Source organism: Parasteatoda tepidariorum, chromosome 6 (genome assembly GCF_043381705.1).
Source record: "Parasteatoda tepidariorum isolate YZ-2023 chromosome 6, CAS_Ptep_4.0, whole genome shotgun sequence".
Taxonomy (NCBI): Eukaryota; Metazoa; Arthropoda; class Arachnida; order Araneae; family Theridiidae; genus Parasteatoda; species Parasteatoda tepidariorum.
The window spans coordinates 90037864-90057477 of NC_092209.1; the positions used below are offsets into that span (position 1 = coordinate 90037864).

Below are 19614 nucleotides of genomic sequence, written 5' to 3' on the forward strand. Positions count from 1 at the left end.
CAAAACAATCATAATTAATCATCATATCATCAAAGTTAGCTGATTGCTGATAGCATTTACGTCCAATTTCGAAGAACTGGAGTGCTAAAACTTGGAGACAAATTAAATGATAATTATTTCCCGGTAATTTTTTTCGCAAGCGAAATTTATAGCATTATTATTTGTACAATAAATTTATAGTTAATTGAAATTCAAACTACTGTCCGATTAGCTATAGGTCTTACATTTTAAATGGAGGTCTGTACTGAAAGATTTTTCAAATTTTTATTGTTTCCTGATCACTGCATATTTTAGAATCATATCGCCGAAAGGCATCTGATCTTCGATTACAAGTTAAAGTTTTCTTAATTGAAATAAACACAGTTTAATGGAAAAGGTTGTTTCAATTAGTTCTTGAACTATCTAAGCATAATTCAGATTGTGAAATTTATCAGCAATTTCGAACACTTTAGGACTAATCTCTTTGTCTGATGACAATCAGCAATAATTTTTTTCAATAGTAATTTATGAACAACCGAAAAATTTACATTCCAATACATTCCGACTTTATTTAAAAGGCACAAAATTCAAAAATAGAAAATAATAAAATAAAGTAAAAGCTTTTTTTTCCTTGTGATTTATGAAAAATAAAATTTTCGCATTTTTTTCATCCTGGAAACGTTTTCTTTTATTTTCTTATATTCCAATTTTAATTTCAAATTGTGACCAATTTTTATAGAAATAAATATTTTTTTGTACTTTTAATTAAGTAATTGTGTCATGTAAGAGAAAATGATTAGTAACAATTTTTTATTTTTTGCTTAACAATAATGAAAAATTAAAAAATAATATCCTTTGCAAGAAATTCTAAAAACATTTAATGAAATGCAAAGTTGTTTAAAGGATCGTCTTTACTTCATGAAATATATACTTACTAAATATAGATATTTATTTTCAATATAAACTCAAAGTAATGTAACCTACTTTTTTAGTAAAATATTCAAGAGTAACTTATAAGAAAACGATTATTATTTATTTTTAAACATGGAAACAAATAGGCATTGAAATCAGGTATTGTATATAACCATTAAAAAACAAACTTACATTTCTATAAAAATGTAGAATAATGATAAGAAAGATTCATTTTAAAGAACATAATAAGACATTCATGAATAAAAATAATAAAAAACAATAACAAATTGCCATAATTAATTATTATTGTAAAATTAATAAACAGCTGCCATTTCAAAATTCTTGTTCTGGTATCCATATTTAGTTATGTTACTATTTGTTTTTATTTTCCCTGTAGAGAGACGAGAAGCTACTCCAAAGTACACAAAATTGTTGAAAATTGACCATCTTGTATAACTTTTGATCTAACGATCTGATCTTCACGTTCTAGGACTCAATCATAATGGCTCGAGAGTGTGACCTGAAATATGCTGATTAATAAGAGCAGACGAGGCTCTTATTAATCAGCAATCAGACACTAAAACGTACTTTCTCTCAATAAACATACCTTTTTTCGACGGATTCAGATATTTGACCCCCAAAATATAGCCGCAATCTGGTTCCGATAGTTTGGTCAGGAGAGTGTTCCATAGTTGAGACCACTTAATGTTAATTTTACTTTTTGCGTATATTTCGCTATAATTCCTGAACTTTTTTAAGGGAATTGAAAAATGTTTGCACACAACTATAAAAGTCGTTTATCCAAAGATAATTCCATGCAAAAAACAACTTTTAGTTAATATTTTTTATTATTTTATTTAATAATAGTTCAAAATTTTTTTAATTGTAAGGCATGTAATTTTAGCATCATTTTTTAAAGATTACTATTTCAAAAGGCAAATACAAAGTTTGAACGGAATCGATCAAATAGTTCCCGATAAATTAAATTTCACAAAAGTAAAATATTTAAAATTCGATTTCTGAGGAACTATTCGACCGATTATGCTCGAATTTTGTATTTTGCCTTGTAAAACTATATTCTTTATAATGATGCGAAAAATTGTATAACTTACAATCAAAATTTTTTCGACAATTATCAAATAGAGTAACAAATATTTACTAAAAATTATTTTTTGCATAGAATCATTTTTGGATAAAAAAATTTCATCATTGCTTGCAAAAAAAAAAATGTAACATTGAGTGGTCCAAACTTTGGACCACTTTATTGCTCAAACTATGGGGGCCATAGTTTACAAGTTGCGGCTACCTCCTATATTTTGGGGGACAGAATTCCGAATTCGTCGAAAAAAACTTATGTTTATTCAGAGAAAGTTTGTTTTTGTGTCTGATTTCTTTACTTATTTTTCGTCTGCACTAATTCATGAGCATATTTGAGGTCACTCCCTCTAACCATTAAGATTGAGTCCTTGAAAGTGATCAGTAGATCAAAAGTTATTCAGAGAGGTCCATTTTTTGTTCAGCACAATGTGCAAATTAAGCTCTTTAAATATAAAAATATCATTTAGTTTGTTAGTAAAATTTTTTCCTTAAAATTATTTCTTATCGAGAACATTTTCTTAAAAAATTCACAATTTATTCCGCACATAAATAACTTGACATAATAAGTGATATAATTTTTAAAATCTAATTTTTTCACAAAATAAATGATTTTTCAACATTCGTAAAATATACTTTAAATAGTTAATTTTAAAAGCAAAGGAAAAGAATATGTATCCAAAATAATTAGAGTTTTTTTTCTCGACCGATCAGGGAATGTTACACATGTGTCGTAACTCTCTAACGAAGTTAGATGGAAGTAACTCTATAGTGACTTCAAATCAAAAACTGGTTTTATTTACTTCTTATAAATTTATTATTTTTTGAACCTGGAAAAAACTAAATTTTTGGTTGTTTCAGAAACAAGCTCATTAACCTAATGTCCATGATTCAAAGACACCCATTTAATTAGTGTAAACTATTAATTAAACAGCGAAATAAGGCACACAATCTTTAAAAGACAGATTTGATTTTAGAGTAACAATTGTTAGGCTATAATCTTAATTAGGTGTTCCAAACTTTCTTTATTTATACGAAGCACAGGGATAAAAAGTCCACTTTGTTCCATAACTCCTTCCAAGGACTGCATGAGATAGGTAGGTACTTTAATGGCGTAGCACTAGATCTGCACAATTGGCTATTGGCGACAGTCTGGAAAACATCCCCGAGGATGATACAAAGACATGCCATCGCAATTTAGATCCTCTGCAGAGGGGATGGCTCCCCCTTAGGAAAATTTACCATAGAGAAACCTATGGTTACCATAGACCTATGGTAGCCATAGAGATCTGTATGGTATTTATATGGCATGACACCATAGGCCTATGGGAACGGTAGAAATTTGTATGTCAGTATACCATAGGCCTATGGTTACCAAAGAGATCTGTATGGCTTTTATATGGCACGACACAATAGGCTTATGGGAACCATAGATATCTGTGTGGTATTTATATGGCAGGACAATCCCTTATGGAAATGTACCATACATATATGGCATATGTATTGGAACTACAGCTTACTTTTAGGATGATCTTATGGTAAAATGCCTAACAATTATGGGAAAGTAACATATACGCATGGCAAACTTATGGAAACCCACCCTATATACTTATTTATATGGTAAATGTACTATACATGTATGGTAATCCCATTGTAATGTATCATAAATTAGCATATTTTAACTGGTTTACAACAAACATCATTTGCAATTTTTTCTTCCTGATAAATCAATTTATAAACCATAAGAAAAAGCTTCACTTTAAATAATTAAATTCAAGTGTAAGAAAAAAATTATATCCCCTGTTTATTTAAAATAATAAAATTTTAAAGAATTCATATAGCACTTTTTTTTTCTTTTTGAACTCTGTAACCTTCGATGTTTTGTTCTTTTACACATTTCAATTTCTTCAATGAGATATCGTTCATAATTTTATATTTTTTACCAACTGACGAGAAAGAGAAATAAACAATGAGCACATCAGCTAAATATAAAAGAGGGAAAGTGTGTTCAAATTTCTGCTTATGCACACGCTTAAATATTGCGGCAATCAATTTTGAAAGCTGTTTTTATAGCAATAAAAGTACTCTTTCTGCCACAACTCTTCTTGTTATGTTTTGGTCTTGTTCTGTAGCATTTCACGTATGTGATACATATTTTAAAAAATGTCTATGAGTGTTAAGGCTGGTCTTTTTTATTTTTTCGAAGAAGGAAAATATGAGGAAGTAAGTTATTTACTTTAAAATAAGGCTTAGCTAAAAATACATAGAATTACATAAGCCTACTAATGTTTATATATTTTTGTATTTATAGGTTTTGGACACACTGAGTCCTCAAGATATTGGGAAGCAAGAGAACTTTTAAGGCAGCGACTTCGGTCTTCTTTCTTTGTTATCCTACGTACATTTGTATTCGTTATTTATTTCATCTTTCTACTTGTACCTTTTGCCTTGCCATTAGAAATAAATTTAAAAAAAAAAAAGTATTTATAGGTTTTGTAGACATGTGCGACAGACAGAAAATGTGTTGAAGTATCAGCAGCCTACAACTGAACTCTGTAGTAGTTGCATACTTTGATTTAGATATGTTGTAATTCGAATTCTCATTAGGCTTCCAAAATTATTGTAAATAACGTAATTAAAGCGTTTTCCTTTTATAAAATTCCATAGTATTTTTTAACCTTTTGAAATATGGCTCGACACACCCTTTCAAAGATGATCGTCGATATATTTGTAAACTAAATAGGGTCGAGCTTGGAAAGCGAACCAACAAATTGAAGAAGTAAGTAAAAGAGCAATATTCTCTTTTTAAAAAACAATTATCAATATCATAATATTGAGGTATTTGTTAGTATCTCAATATTGAAATATTTTAAAATTTGCAGAAAACAATTGCTTTATTGTCATACAATTAATGAAAATATTAGTTTTTCCCTTTGCTTTTATTATGTTTATTAGTTATTGTCTTCGGGGATATTTACGCATTGTGACCTGTCACGCCAACTACAATCGCCAAGGTGCCAAATAGATTTTGAACTAACTTAGATCTAAAGCAAAAAATTTTCTACTGGGAAGGCAATAAACCAGAGAGAGTTTCAGTGACATTTTTATATAAAATTATATATTTATAAAAGAAATATCAACCTGTTTTTATTTTTGTAAATTTTTTTTTTTAAATAGAATGCAATTTTTAGGTTTGACAAAGCTAATTATTTCGATTTTCGTTAAAAAATGTGAGAATTATTATTACACTATCTAGCCATTAATGACCGGACACTGTGAAGTTCGGATGTGGGGGAATTATGGTGAGGTCCTGTTTCTCATGGTTTGGCCTTGGACCCTTGGTGTTAGTGCGTGGAACCCTGAACGCAGAAGGGTATAGAGACATCCTGGACAATTCGGCGCCTCCCACCCTGTGGCAATAGTTCGGTAATGGCCCGTTTGTGTTTCAACACGATAACGCTGCCATTCATAAAGCACATGCCATCACGGACTGGTTTGATGAAATGGGAGTGCAAGAGCTTGACAGGCCATCCCAAAGTCCCGACATCAATCCAATTGAGCATCTCTGGGATGAGTTGGAGCGCCGGTTGAGGGCCAGACCACAACGCCCCAAAGCCACCACTCAACTCTTCGCCATGTTACAGGAGGAATGGCGGGCAATACCTGCCGCTGTGTACCAACACCTAGTGGATATCCTTCCTAAAAGGGTTAAAGCTGTGATTCGGGCGCGTGGCGGCCCTACGCCACACTGACTTGATGCTAGCACCTCATGTATCCGAAATGAGGGGTGTCCGGTCATTAATGGCCAGATAGTGTATTTTTTTAATGTTTATTACTATTTGGCTCATAACCCATTTATCTCAGGAATTTGGAATTTCTAAGATTGAAAAATCTGCCTCATGTAATTCTTTTATCCTATGAATATTGCCCCCCCCCCCGAAGACCATTTAAAAATGTTTTTGAAAGCATTTTCGCTAATGAAAATAAAATAGCCCCAATTAAAGTAACTTATATCACTTGGGGTAAAATACGTAATTTTAAACTCTGTATCATACCATGTTGTCATGGAAAGTAAATCTAATATATATAATTCTCTTACGTGGCTCCCAAGTTTTGGCTGTATTTCTTTTCCGCCGGTGGCAACGTTAGCTTTGTTTTGTTTACGTTACAATTTCTCTTACACGGCGAGTCCGTGGTTTATGGTGGAAGCATGTTGAATTTGAAGAAGAGCCTCGGAGCTCAAACAAATCTTATTAGGCTAAATTAAGCTTTACCAATTGAAACGCAGAGAGCACGCCACACTTTACTATATTCAATACTCTTACACGGTGAATCGACCAATGATTGCCACTAAAAATTTCACATGCCAAATCTAGCTGAGGTGGCCCAACATATAGCTCTTTTAAAAACGGAAACTGAAATAACCGGAGAGCATCAACTGCGGCAATCTCATACTATTATGCTAGGCAGAAGTGAGTAGTCTTTGTCGATAGATCTCTATTTTAGTATTTTGTCGAAAGCGCTTTTTTTCACGAAAACAAAATCTTTAGATATTGTTGAATAAAAGTTTTATAATGTTTTTATTTTAGCCTAAATTATTGTATTTTTTTAGGCTATTTTTATTCTCTAGACAATTAAACAATGCATTTTAGCATTTTACAATTTTTTTTTCTGGATTGATAACTAGTATTTAGTAAAAGGAAATATTTTGAATTTTATGCCTGGAAATTTCTTCACCAGATAATCAGCAAATAAATTTTGTATAATGTATGCTTGGTGAGATGGATCTGTCTAAGGCCTAAACTACTAACAAAAAATTTATCTGAAGAACGGTATTCAAAAGGAATTCTGCGAGTATTTACTCCTATGAAAATAGGGGAGGTTTAGCAATAACAAAAAAAAAAAAAAAAAAAAAAAAAAAAAAAANAAAAAAAAAAAAAAAAAAAAAAAAAAAAAAAAAAAAAAAAAAAAAAAAAAAAAAACATATAAAGCTTTGATTGGCTGAAGTTTTCAAGCCAAGCTGGGATATTCTACAATCATCATAAGTTTTTATTTTTAATAACCCTAGAGCTGCAAAAGATTCGTGTAATTAAATGGTAATTACTAGAGCCCGGATTTTGATGACCTAAAAAATCTCAACTAATGCCCTTAAAAAGTGCAAAAAATGCCCTTAAAAAGGGCAAAAAATGCCCTTAAAAATGCAAAAATTGCGCAAAAAATGCCTTAAATAAAGTAAAAATATTGAATTAAAAAAATGTTTTGCTCTTTAAAATTATTATGAGTCATTTAAAAAATATAAAGCAATGCAATACTTGTTCTACGTTCATTAAAGTTTGAAAAATATGTTTTATATCCTAAAATAACAAAAAAAGGAAAATATATTGACACCAAAATATTTTTATTTTGTATAGAAACTTTAATGGATATAACAACTTCCATCTCATAATATTACTAAATATCAGAATTACATTGGATTATTAAATGTTTTTTGATAATTTGAAATGTAAACGAGCGTCTCTTGTCTGAAAGTAAATTTTCATTCCTGCAGAAGCTTCTTTCAACGTCTACTGATGTTATAGGTGTGTACTTGAAAAAGACGGTCTCACTTACTGACAATTCTTCTTCAATTTGAAAAGATTTTGCTTCACCTGTTAATATCCTATAGATTTTCTTCACTGTTTGGAAGCCAGTGTAATAATGAAAATTGATAAAAAATAATAAAAATTGGAAAAAATTAACAGAAAACTTTAAAAAAAGTATTAAAATGCAAAATACGCCCCTAAATTTAAAGAAAAATGCCCTATAAGCCTAATAAAATGTACTAAAAGACAAAAAATGCCCAAAAATGCAAAAAATGCAAAAAAATGCAAATGTCATCAAAATCCGGGCCTTAGTAATTACTTTTCGATGTATAACTCCATAGTAAAATACCAATGGAGAAATGTTGCCATAGCTGTATGGTAAAAGTGTACCATAGCATATGGAAAGTTTTCTTCATAAGCTGTAGCACACCTTAGTTTTTTGGCCAAAATTTGCCATACAACAAAATGCCATAGAATATTCCTATGAGTGTCTGCCTATGGTAAAATTTTGCCATATACGTATGGCAAAATTTTACCGTAGGCAAAACTCCATAGGAATATCCTATGACATTTTGTTGTATGGCAAACCCTTGAGAAATTTTCCTAAGGGACGGAGCTCAACTACCTACTTACGAAGTCGAGTAGTTTACGGTAGGACAGTTTAGCGAGGACCGATACTGCGTACCCTTGGTCCCTACGCAGACTGATCAAAGTGGTCACCACCCTCTTACTGACCGCAGCCAGTGATGTTTAACTTCGGTATTCTACTGGGAACCGTTTCTTTACTATCAGTCCACTGCGGGACCAAGGACTGCTTGAACACTCGTTCATAAAAAAAGCTGTGCTTATAGACGATCAATGTATACTGATTCATAGACTTATCTGAATGAAGCGTCATAAAATGCGAAATATTTTGAATGGAACAAATCAAAGGTAAAATGTGATCCCCGAGATGAGGTGATTATAGAGGACGTGCCAACACAAATCACCGAAGCTCTATACTTTTTTGCTGTTGATAGAGTGAACTTATGCCTGTTTTTTTTGTGATGAAATTCATTCTGCTAATTGCGTAGATGACATAGTGATAATATTAATGAAAATAATTCTCGTACTTACATTAAAATTAATAATTATAATCTGTTGTGAGAAAGGCATTGCTATTTTTAGATAATATGTTTAAACTCTATCTTTATTAGACTGGATGTAGGATTTCGGTCTTCAGTTTAAATCCTAAATTGTTTAGATATCAGTTTATTGTTGCGTTTCTTATATTACTTTAAAGCATACAGTGTGAGTGGTTCGCTCCGTAAATGTAAAATCAGTAGACATTCGTAAAAAAGTTGAAAAAGCATACAATCTGGTAAAAAATAAAGCGATTAAATTCTAAACTGTAAAAGCTTTATTATCTTTTTAAAATTGCTGTTCAAGAGCTAAAGTACAAAAAAAACTGTCAAAAATTTAAAGCTGGCTTAATCGCTTTCGGTTATTAACCTACTGGTTGTGGTGGCGCCTGTCGGTGTTTTACCTGTTCCAGGAGTTCCTGTTCCAGTAGTAGCAGTTCCTGTTCCAGTAGTACCAGTGCCTGTTGTAGCAGTTCCAGTAGTACCAGTACCAGTTGTTCCAGTTTCAGTAGTTCCAGTCGTATCAGTACCGGTTGTAGCCGTTCCAGTAGTGCCAGTGCTTGCTGTAGCAGTTCCAGTAGTGCCAGTGCCTGTTGTAGCAGTTCCTGTCCCTGTTGTATCAACTTGTGAGGCTGTGGTGGCCGTAACTCCACTACCAGTTGTTTCTTCTGGGCCAGTTGTCATGGGAATCGGGGTGAAATCTGTTGACATTTGCAAAAGATCAAGCCGCTTCCAAAGTTCTATACATAATAACACCTGAGAACAATTATTATTTTTTCTGTTGCATGCGATTCTTTATTAGATTTTAGATCTGATTTCAAACTGCAATCAGTTTCTCTCAACAAGCTACAGCTTTTATGCAATTTAATAACGTAGTTCTAACCAGGGTTTTTTGTCTTAAGTGTTATTTTTGAAGATCAGACAAGTTTATATAGGTATGATTATAAACCAGTACGTCTTAAACGGTCTTAAAATTTGGATTGCTGTGTGAGGGATAAATTTAGCCTCCAATCCTAAAAATTGTTCAAAATTTCTAACGAGCCCGTATGGAAGAGATATTCAAAAAATTAATTCTTCTCTCGTTGTCATAATTGCACAAACGATTCTAATTTTCAATTCCTACTATTAGTTTACACTCTCCGTTTATCTTGTTCAAAATTTCAATCGTTCAGAAAATACTTTCTATTCACTCAAGTTCAAATGCATTTTTTTAAACTTGTAGAGGATGACACTTGATCTTAATACAGTATTTTCAAATATTAATACATTAATCAGATTTAAGTAATTAATTTTAGTTTAATATGGGAGAAAAAATTATAATCTAATATATATAATTCTCTTACGTGGCTCCCAAATTTTGGCTGTATTTCTTTTCCGCCAGTGGCAACGTTTGCTTTGTTTTGTTTACGTTTTGAAAACACCAAAGCATTCTGCCTTTTAATGATGTGTTTCTGATCTAATATATATAATTCTCTTACGTGGCTCCCAAATTTTGGCTGAAGTACTTTGTACAACTAAATAAGATTCTTTTCACAACACTTAAATGTTTACTTTATTTTCTTCACTTATAGAGAAAACAGTCGGCAAAGAATTCTGTTAGGTTAAAAAACATTTCGCTAAAAAGAGAACGAATTCTAAAAGAAATAAAAATAAACAACTTAAAAAATATAAATGCTGGTGCCAGCCACAGAAATTTTTGAAAGTTAACTTAGCAACACAAATCAAAATGACATAGAAGCGCAACTAGATCAAAATTAAGGTACCTGAGCGCTTGACGTAGCAAATCCTTCAATTCTATAAATGTTGTATCGCCAAATGCCCAAATTAACAATTGTGTTTTTAAAGAAATTCTCTCTCAACTATTCAGACTACTATTTCATATTGTTTTACAACGCATGGCTTTAACACTCTGGTGGGAAAGACTTTAAAACAAAACTTACAACAGTTACTTTTCTCGACAACTGAAATTAAGAATAGTGTGATTAAGAAAAATATGTGAGCTGTTCGCAATTTCAAATTAATATTGAAATGTACAGGTTTAGAATTTTCGACAGTGAAAAGTTTTCGGAATTTCAGAGTTCAAGAAAATATACAAAAGCTAGACGTTAAGAACGTATCTAATGAGCGAGCCGAAATGAACTGCGAAAGCAGTTCCGGGGGTGGCGAGCGCCAGCGAGCAGGGGGCGAAGCCTCCTAGTTATTTAATAAAAAGTAACTAAAATAAAAAATTTCTGACCTTTTTTTTATATTACTTGTTTAATAACTAATTAATTTTATTCGTTATGTCACGTTAAGGCTGAACATGAATGCAACAATTTATATAAAGGCTCTGCTCATTACCTACATTTAACTTGAAACATTTCAATTCGAGTGTAACAAAAGAGTAAGAGAAATCATAATTAGGAATTCAACTCAACTGCATGTTGTGGAAAGCTTTGTTTTTATAGTATATTTGGGATTTATGAGGGAAAAATATTTGTCATTTGTTTTGCACATTCAATGTGCTAAATCACATTAGAATCAAACATGAAGCATCCAATGCGTGGTTGAAATTACAATTTGATCTTGTAAAGAACGTTATTGTGCATTTGAAGTTGTTTAATAAAATGCAAAAATTTTTGTTGTTGTATTGTCTTGTATTTTTTCATTATTATTTATTTTATTTCTTTTGTCACGTTTATCCATTTTATCATATTGGCAATTCGAATATTCTATTATCACTCTTAGCTTGCGTTTCAGTTTTTAATACTCCTTGCGTTCCAAAAAATATAAAATAAAATCGAATACAAAACCAGCGATTATGTGGTAAGATAAACAACCGTATTGAAGGCGGAAACAGTCACGTCAATTAGCTGTCGCAACGTGTCAGACAAGAGATATACGCTATCCAATTTCGCCGTTTACTTTCACTGTTGAAAATAGCCCCTCCATTACTTGCTGCCTGCCAGCTTTCCATCCTATGGGTGGGTTATTAGCAGTGTATTTATATGGTTATAGTAGAGTGCCTGCATTGAAAAGAGTGATGACAATATCCAAGAGCGCGTGCGCTGCCGTCATATTTTTGTGAAAGGGGGTTGCCAGATGATACACCAAAATTGGCGGCACTCGCTCATTTGGTGTTATTCTGAAGGTTCTGTTATTCTAAGAGTATATACTAAAGTATCAATAATATAAACTTTAAGATTGGAAAGCACATGATATTACAGATTTTTTAAGAAACATTGTCTAGCATCTGAAATTTTTAAAAATTAACGTCAATGAAAAAAAAAAGACTTTTGAAAAGACTTCAGCTTTTAATAAATGCCTTAAATAAAATATAAAAATTAATAATGATTATGCCATTTATTTCAGAAATAATAATTAATAAAACAAATTATATAATTTGTTATTATTTATTACTTTTTCAGGAAAGAAATTATCGCATATTCACCTGAAAAGGTATTGTTTATTTCAACAAATTGTAAACAAAAATTTCCATAATTAGTTGAAATTTAAAACAAACTAGCATTTTATACAGTTGGTAACGAAAAGTAAACAAATGCTACTTTGTAACGCGCATTGTAAAATTGTAACGCGAACATAAAGAAGAAGAGCATAAAAAGATGCTCAAATCTTAAAATTTATAAGTAATTTAGATAGAAATTATGTGTATTAAAAGTAAATACTTTTATTCTTATCTAACCATTAGTTTATTCATCACCTTGTTCTCTTTACAATGAGATAAACATAACTTTATATGCACGCAAGTAAGTGATAATAAAGATAAATTCGAATAGCTAACAACTATGGAAATTTTCAGCCATAATTTTAACATTTACTGTAACTGTGAAGTTTCTTATTGAAAAAAAGTAAGTAATGAACTTATTACATGCATTTATTAATACAGAACATAAATTTTTTGAGTCAGATAATTTTCACTCCGTGTAATTCCAATGGCGAATTTTCCACTCTCGCCTCCGGCGGTAAAGTTTTTCTTTCCACCTATCAGGAATCGTTTCTCCCTTGTCCACACTCTTTTACTCTAGGCACTCTAGGTTATAGCAGTGTAGGGTACGTTTTTATATGTTTTTTTTTTCTTCTTAATGTTGCATACAATTTTTTTTATTATCAAAACCTGCATATTTTGAAATTTACAGTTAAATAAATACCTGGTGGAAATGGCGGGAAAGGAAATGGTCCAGGATATGCTCCGGGTGGTATAGGATATGCTCCGGGCGGTCCAGGATATGGTAGTGGCACTGGATATGCTCCGGGTGGTCCAGGATACGGCATTGGCACAGGATATGGTACAGGCACAGGATATGGTTCAGGTCCAGGAGGAGGTCCTGGGAACTGTGGTGGTAAATAATAATAGTTGTAAGTTTCTCCTCCTGCATTTTGATTGCTACTCGGTTGTTGAAAGTTATAAAAAGCTGCTCCGTCTCCGTTACCTAAAAGAAAAATATTAAAATTTTCATGTCTAGGTACATAGTCGAGAAATAATGATATTTCTCGATATATCATGATATTTCCACGATTAGCCAATTTACATTATTTTTGCATTGGTCAGTATATTTGTAACCCAAATGGTATTTATAAACCATATACAGTCCCTCGTCAAATTATCAGACGCACTATAAGATTCTATTAAAATCTTAATTATCAAGTGGCACTATACAGCTGTATTGTTTTTACACTGCTGAAACTGGTTTGTACTTTTTTACGTTCATTTCGTTTAATTAAACGAAATATAAAGTAAATTCCATAAATTGGAAAATTAGATATATGTTATAAAAGTATTAAATATTTATTATATCATGTTGCACTTGTTTACATTCGTGTATTGATTGGGTAACATTGTAATGCAATACGTTAAAAATAAATACAAATAGGAAGTACAGTACACTATCGATTATCGGTGCGCGGATTATCCGCTTTGCGAATTATCCGGTTTGCGGAGTCACACAAAAAATATAAAGAGAAACATTTTCAAGATTAAAAAAATTTGATTCATGAAGTTATAACACTACAAAATTTTTGGAAGCAATACTCGTAATTGGATTGCAGTATATGGAATATCAGCAGCATGGTCAAAGGTAAAATCGTCTACGTTATCACGATCTTGAAGAAAGATCATACCGCTTGATGAACAGTCCTCTTCAGATGTTCAAGAAAAATATAACAGTATTCTCGAACAAGCCAAAAGAAATCTAAGGTTTCGAAATTCTTTATGAAGAAAATTTAGAAAATTGGTTTCAAAGTGATGCATGTGAGCCTGGCTTCCAGTATTTGACTGATGAAGACATCGTTATGTTGTTAAATCAAATAGTGATGATAGTAACTGATGCAGAAGATGTAGTAAATGAATTAAATACAATTTCACATTCTGCTGCTCTGTGGAAACTTTATTAGATTATATGGGAGGATTTGATTACAGTGACATTACTGCGGTTCGTAAAATTTGTGTATCGATATATGGCGAAGACGCATTACACATTTTTTAATAAGGAAAATTCCTAGTTTGATGCTATGCATGAAAATGTCAGTAATTTTTATATTTTTTGTACTGATATTGAATAAAAGGAGTTTTCGGATTATCCGTGTTTTTCGATTGTCCGTGCGACCTGTCTCGGTGATTAAACCGGATAATCGGGAGTGCACTGTATATAAAAAATGTCTTGAATAAAAACCCATTACACGTATGTTTAAATATAAAAGTATTGCATATAAAACTCGTGCAAAACGTGTCATTAAAAAACTGTAGTGCGTCTAAGAATTTGATCTAATTATTACAATTTACTAATATAATACCTGATATAATAAATATACTAAATTTGTATAATATATCGTCTAATTTATACAATCGTCACATTTATATGATATATCGCCTAATTTTATCAATTGACTCCCGAACGTAAACAAGTGCAAACAGGTTTCAGTCGCGTAAAATCAATAAAGCTGTATAGTATCACCTGAGTAATTAAGATTTTACACAGAATTTTACGGTCTAATAATTTGGCCAGAGACTGTATATGCTAATATTATATTCAATAATTATTGTTATAAATTATACTCCACTTAAAATAATTGTAATAAATTATGCTCCCCATAATTATACTCCCCATTATTTATCGTTGTTGGTAATGATAACGATATCATATTCAGTAATTATCGGTATCCATAATATTTGCCACATTATCGTATTTCATAATGGTTGTAAGAAATAATGCTCATGATATTATCATACTCGATAAGCATCGTTGTTGGTGATAATCATGGTATTATATCGATTTGAAAATTATCAACTGAACACACATCATTATCGTAATCGGTTATTATCATCAGAAAAATACCCACGATATAATCGTATTTAGTATACATCGTTGTATATGTAGATAATGATTACGATATTATTGCATTCCATAAATAGTCCAATAATACTTGAAATCAAGTAATAAAATAATATCAAATAACAGTCAAATAATACTCGTGACGCTATCGTGTTCGATGATTATTGTTAGCGATAATACTCGTGATATTTTATTTTTTTATTTCATAACCGTCGTTGAACAGCAGAGACAATCTTACGGGTTTGCGACAACTAATGCTCAATTACAGTTGCCTTGTAATTTTGAACCCAATTCAGAAGACAAGGGAGCTCCTGGATCGAGTATTAGGAGTAATTTGCCTTCGTGGAGGACTTTTTGATGGAACTAACCCGCATTCCTCTAACCCATGATCTGTCTACCACTGAGGATATTTCACGTCAGCAGTGTGGTCGGTGCGAACCGGATGCGGAATTCGTATCGAGCAGCCATAGTTGGGATTTGAACCCAGTTCACCACATTCCAAGGTGAACGTTCTGTCCCTTGAGCCATCGCTGCTGTTTCTCCCTATATTTTAACATCTAAATCATGAGGAAAAAAAGTTTCTCCAGAGAAAGTTGTGGTTGATTCTGTAATTTAGCACTAATTAGTTTGAGGTCGCGCCTATGAGCCACCATGATCGATTAGTGGATAAGGAGACAAAAAATTTTCTGGTGGGGCAGTATTGTGGCGTTGCAACCATTTCGACTATTAAACTTGGTATATAAGACATACTAACTCGTCTCAATCTTGGAGTACCGTTTGATAGATGAAGGTTGGCATAGTCTTCCTCACAAAGACTCTAAGAAGTGAATGTGAGTATTTAATGGAGTTCTTATCTGACGACAGGGATGGACATAATTTTATTACTGCCAACTTTGAACTGAAATATCCAGAACTCTAACTTACAGTGGCTTGTGTGATGTTTACGCCTGCCCGGACAGATTTTAAATTATTACTAAATCGCATAATTTCTTGAAAATTCACCGGTGTGAGAAATTAAGAGAGTTTGCAGCTTTGGTGGATTATCTCCAGAACTACACGATCGATTTTAGTGACATTTGGTATGTGCATATATATTGATACACTACGAAATAAATTTACCATTCAACAATTGTAATACGCATGCATGATCGTGCGCAACACTCGTTGGAGTCGGAAGGCATGAAATTGCCACAGGACAATTCAGGCCGATTTCCATGGGAAACTGTAAACTGCCTTATTTCAGGTAGGAAGTCAAGCTGCAAGGCCTGTATAATCTGCAAGAGGGGACCCTACACCCAAGATAAACCCATTTTCTTTGTTGTTTATTCTGCAACCGCTGTTTCATACCTTCCGACTCCAACGAGTGTTGCGCACGATCGTGCGTGTGTATTACAATTGTTGAATGGTTATTTTCTTTGTATTATATCAATGTACGTACATATCGAATTTCATTAAAATCAGTCCATTAGTTCTGGAAATAATCAACCCAATATGCATATTTTGTTAACTTCTTACACCGGTGTAGTTGAAATTGAAGTCAGAATACGCGGGCAACTGCTAAACGGTGAAAAAACATGATTAATACAGTCAAACCCAGCTATACTGAACCTTCAAGGAACCGAAATTTCAGTTCACCATAATCGGGAGTTCACTATCTCAGTACTGCAAACAATTATAACTCATTTTTCCGAATTACTCTCCTTTATGACACATTATTTAGATAAATGACCCATAAGAAGAAATAAAATAAATAATAGTGCGTGGAGTCCCTCCGCGCGGAAGAAGTTAAACTTCGCAACCTGCGACGTTAATTGTAGAAGAATCAGCAGTCGTAGGAGGATCGCTAGTTCTGTTCAACGACTCTTTTTCCTGCTCCGCTCGCTTCCGTGCTCTGTAATAACAATAATATTGTGCATTTCTCCCTCCTGGACCTCTTAAACCAGTGGGAGGGCTTGTGGTTGCCTCATCGTCTCGCCATGGAAAATGTATTTGTATTAATAAAATATGTGAATGCGTCATAATGTAATTTCAGAAGAGAAACAATCAATTGATATTCACAAGAGACGTACCTTGACAGAACCTTAAATCCGTCGCATTGTCCGTGTGATTGTTTTCACTCATTTTTTACAATTGTTATCCACTAAATTTGAAAATAAAAAATACTACCCTATTAAATTATATGTGTATCAAAGCAAACTAAAAAAATATTTATAGAAAAACAAGACTTATTATTTTTATGCTAGTGAGAACCAAAACAATGTGGAAATGAATGAGGGAAAACTGGATCCTACCACGTGATTTCCCGGCCAATAAAAATGTAGCGTTAAACGTTTAACGCAACCTTGTTGGAAGTCGCACAAGAAGTATAACTTCAAAAAATGATTAAAAAAACAATATGTAGTAACTCAAAATGTGTTAACTTTTAATTTTTATGCCTCTTCGTCCTGCTTAGAAAAAATTTAGAGATGGGAAACTGAGACAGAAGAGGCAAACAAGAAAAAAATGCTTATGCCTACATTCCAGTCAATAATTGGTTTTAAGAATCGGTGTATGTATTTTATGTATAAACTTTAAAATTAAAGGAAAAAAATCAGTCTAAGACAGAAAAAAGTTCATACTATCCTCTCTTCCTTTGGTTCACTCTATGTACACTAAATAACATTATACATGAATAGTAACGCACGGGAACGAACATTTTGTTCGATATATCCGGGATTTCACTATAAACCATGTTCACTATAACGGGGCTTGACTGTATAATTGTTTAAAACTAAAAAAGTATGAGGATCGGTGGAGGAGTTGAGGAAATAAAATATTTAAATGCAGTTGTGCTGTACATTCAGCTGAGATACAATTAAAGTTTATATGTTTTAAAAGATAATTTTGAAAGATAATCATTAAATATTACCATTAACATCAATGTTGAAATTGGCCATAGCTCCGTTTCCTTTATAGTCAGGAAGATTAATTGTTTTGTCAACTTTCGTCAGCCCTCCTTTATCCACTTCTAGATGAAACTGGTCTCCACCTTTATTTTTGGTTCGGTTAAAAAAACAAGAATTAACAACGGAATGAAAGGAAAGTTAATTTTAATTTTAAAATGTTTAAGGAAAAAATATCGATTGCAGACTTGACAAAGCATGAAAAATTGAACGACGTTTGATTAAGTTAAGGATATTCTTCCAACCAATTCCCTTTCAGGATCCTTGTTAAAGTAGCAGGAGATATCGAAAATTCGTGCCTGTCTTATATTTTCATGGCTAGATAAACCTGTACCAATTCTCAACATTCCTGTAATGGGGACCCATCATTGTCATGCATGGAAAAATCCAACGCAAACTGTTAAACAAACTTAATATAAATTAATAAACTGATTATTATTTGAAAATAGAAAAAAATCTCTCTCTCTGTATATGTATATATATTGAAAAATATGTCTCAAATACCTACAAAAGGAGATTAACCAGTAATTATAAAAATTGTAGAAGATACTCTCTTACCTGTATAGTATCTGTATTGCATATTATTTGGCGGATAATTATTGTAATATCCCTGATAGTTATTGTAGTAATTTACGTTAGCATTAAATTCATCTAAAAGATAAAAAGGAAAAGTATTAGAGGGATATTTTAGTGAATTGTAGGCAATTAATAACAAATAACCCGAGAATAATATAATAACCAAGAATATAACCCAATAAATATTAAAACAAATAACCCAAAGATAGCAATTTAACTCTGAGTTTTTGTTTTTTGCGTTTTGTTCTGTAGATGGCGTTGTAAATAAGAGAACTTAAAACCTGGTACAAAATTTTTAAATTGGTGATATTTTGAAAAACATATGTAAAAAAGAACGTATACATGAAATTTTGATAATGAAACATCTTTAAACCTGTTCGCACCCATGTCACCACAACAAGAAAACAAATTTGATAGAAAAAAAGACAGTGTTTAAATTTTTGTCTTAGAATTTTTTTAGACCGTAATTTTTTCATTAGATGGGTTTGCGATTAGCAAACCGTTAAATCAAAGAAAATTCAACGCAAATCACATTTTTTTCAAAATCTTTAAATCAATGAATGATAGCGTTGTTAATCAGTCTTAATGAAATTTTTATACATAAAAACATAATGTATAAAAAAATGATTGAAAGAATTTATAGCGTCAGCCGTAGAAAAATTTTTGAAAAGAAAAAAAGAAACTAAAAAAAGACAGGGGTTTAGGAAAGAAACTTTTTTTTCTCGAAGTCCAATATAAAAATTGGCCAACTGTATCTCATTTTAATACTGAATCATAACATTCAAAGTGGACCACGAATTATATTACCAGGTACCAGAGAACTACTTTACTTCAAAGTACTTCATTTTAATCTTAACTGTTTTGATTTCTATAAATTTTAGAAAAACTAACCGTCTAATTCGGGACATTCTGAGTACAACGCAAAGTGATTTATGGAACTAAAGTTAATGGGTTAACTGTATGCGTTAAAAATAACTCAATAGGTTTTTTTTTATAGTGAGAGAATATAAAGATTTAGTAAACTCACTGTTATTTGGAGGAGAGTTTTCAGCTGTATGAAGAAAAAGAATACATTAGC

General features: G+C 32.0%; 1 protein-coding gene across 21 annotated transcripts in view; it reads right to left on the bottom strand.

Annotated features, from left to right (window-relative positions):
- Positions 1-19614, bottom strand: part of LOC107437419 (uncharacterized transmembrane protein DDB_G0289901) — a 77029-nt gene that overhangs the window by 23451 nt on the left and 33964 nt on the right. For all 21 annotated transcript variants that reach the window (XM_071182848.1, XM_071182864.1, XM_071182860.1 and 18 more), the window contains 5 exons: positions 19564-19587; positions 18519-18611; positions 17927-18046; positions 12838-13119; positions 9094-9390 (listed from right to left, as the gene is read on the bottom strand). In XM_071182848.1, coding sequence (XP_071038949.1) covers positions 9094-9390; positions 12838-13119; positions 17927-18046; positions 18519-18611; positions 19564-19587 — 816 coding nt within the window. The remainder of the gene's footprint in view (positions 1-9093; positions 9391-12837; positions 13120-17926; positions 18047-18518; positions 18612-19563; positions 19588-19614) is intronic.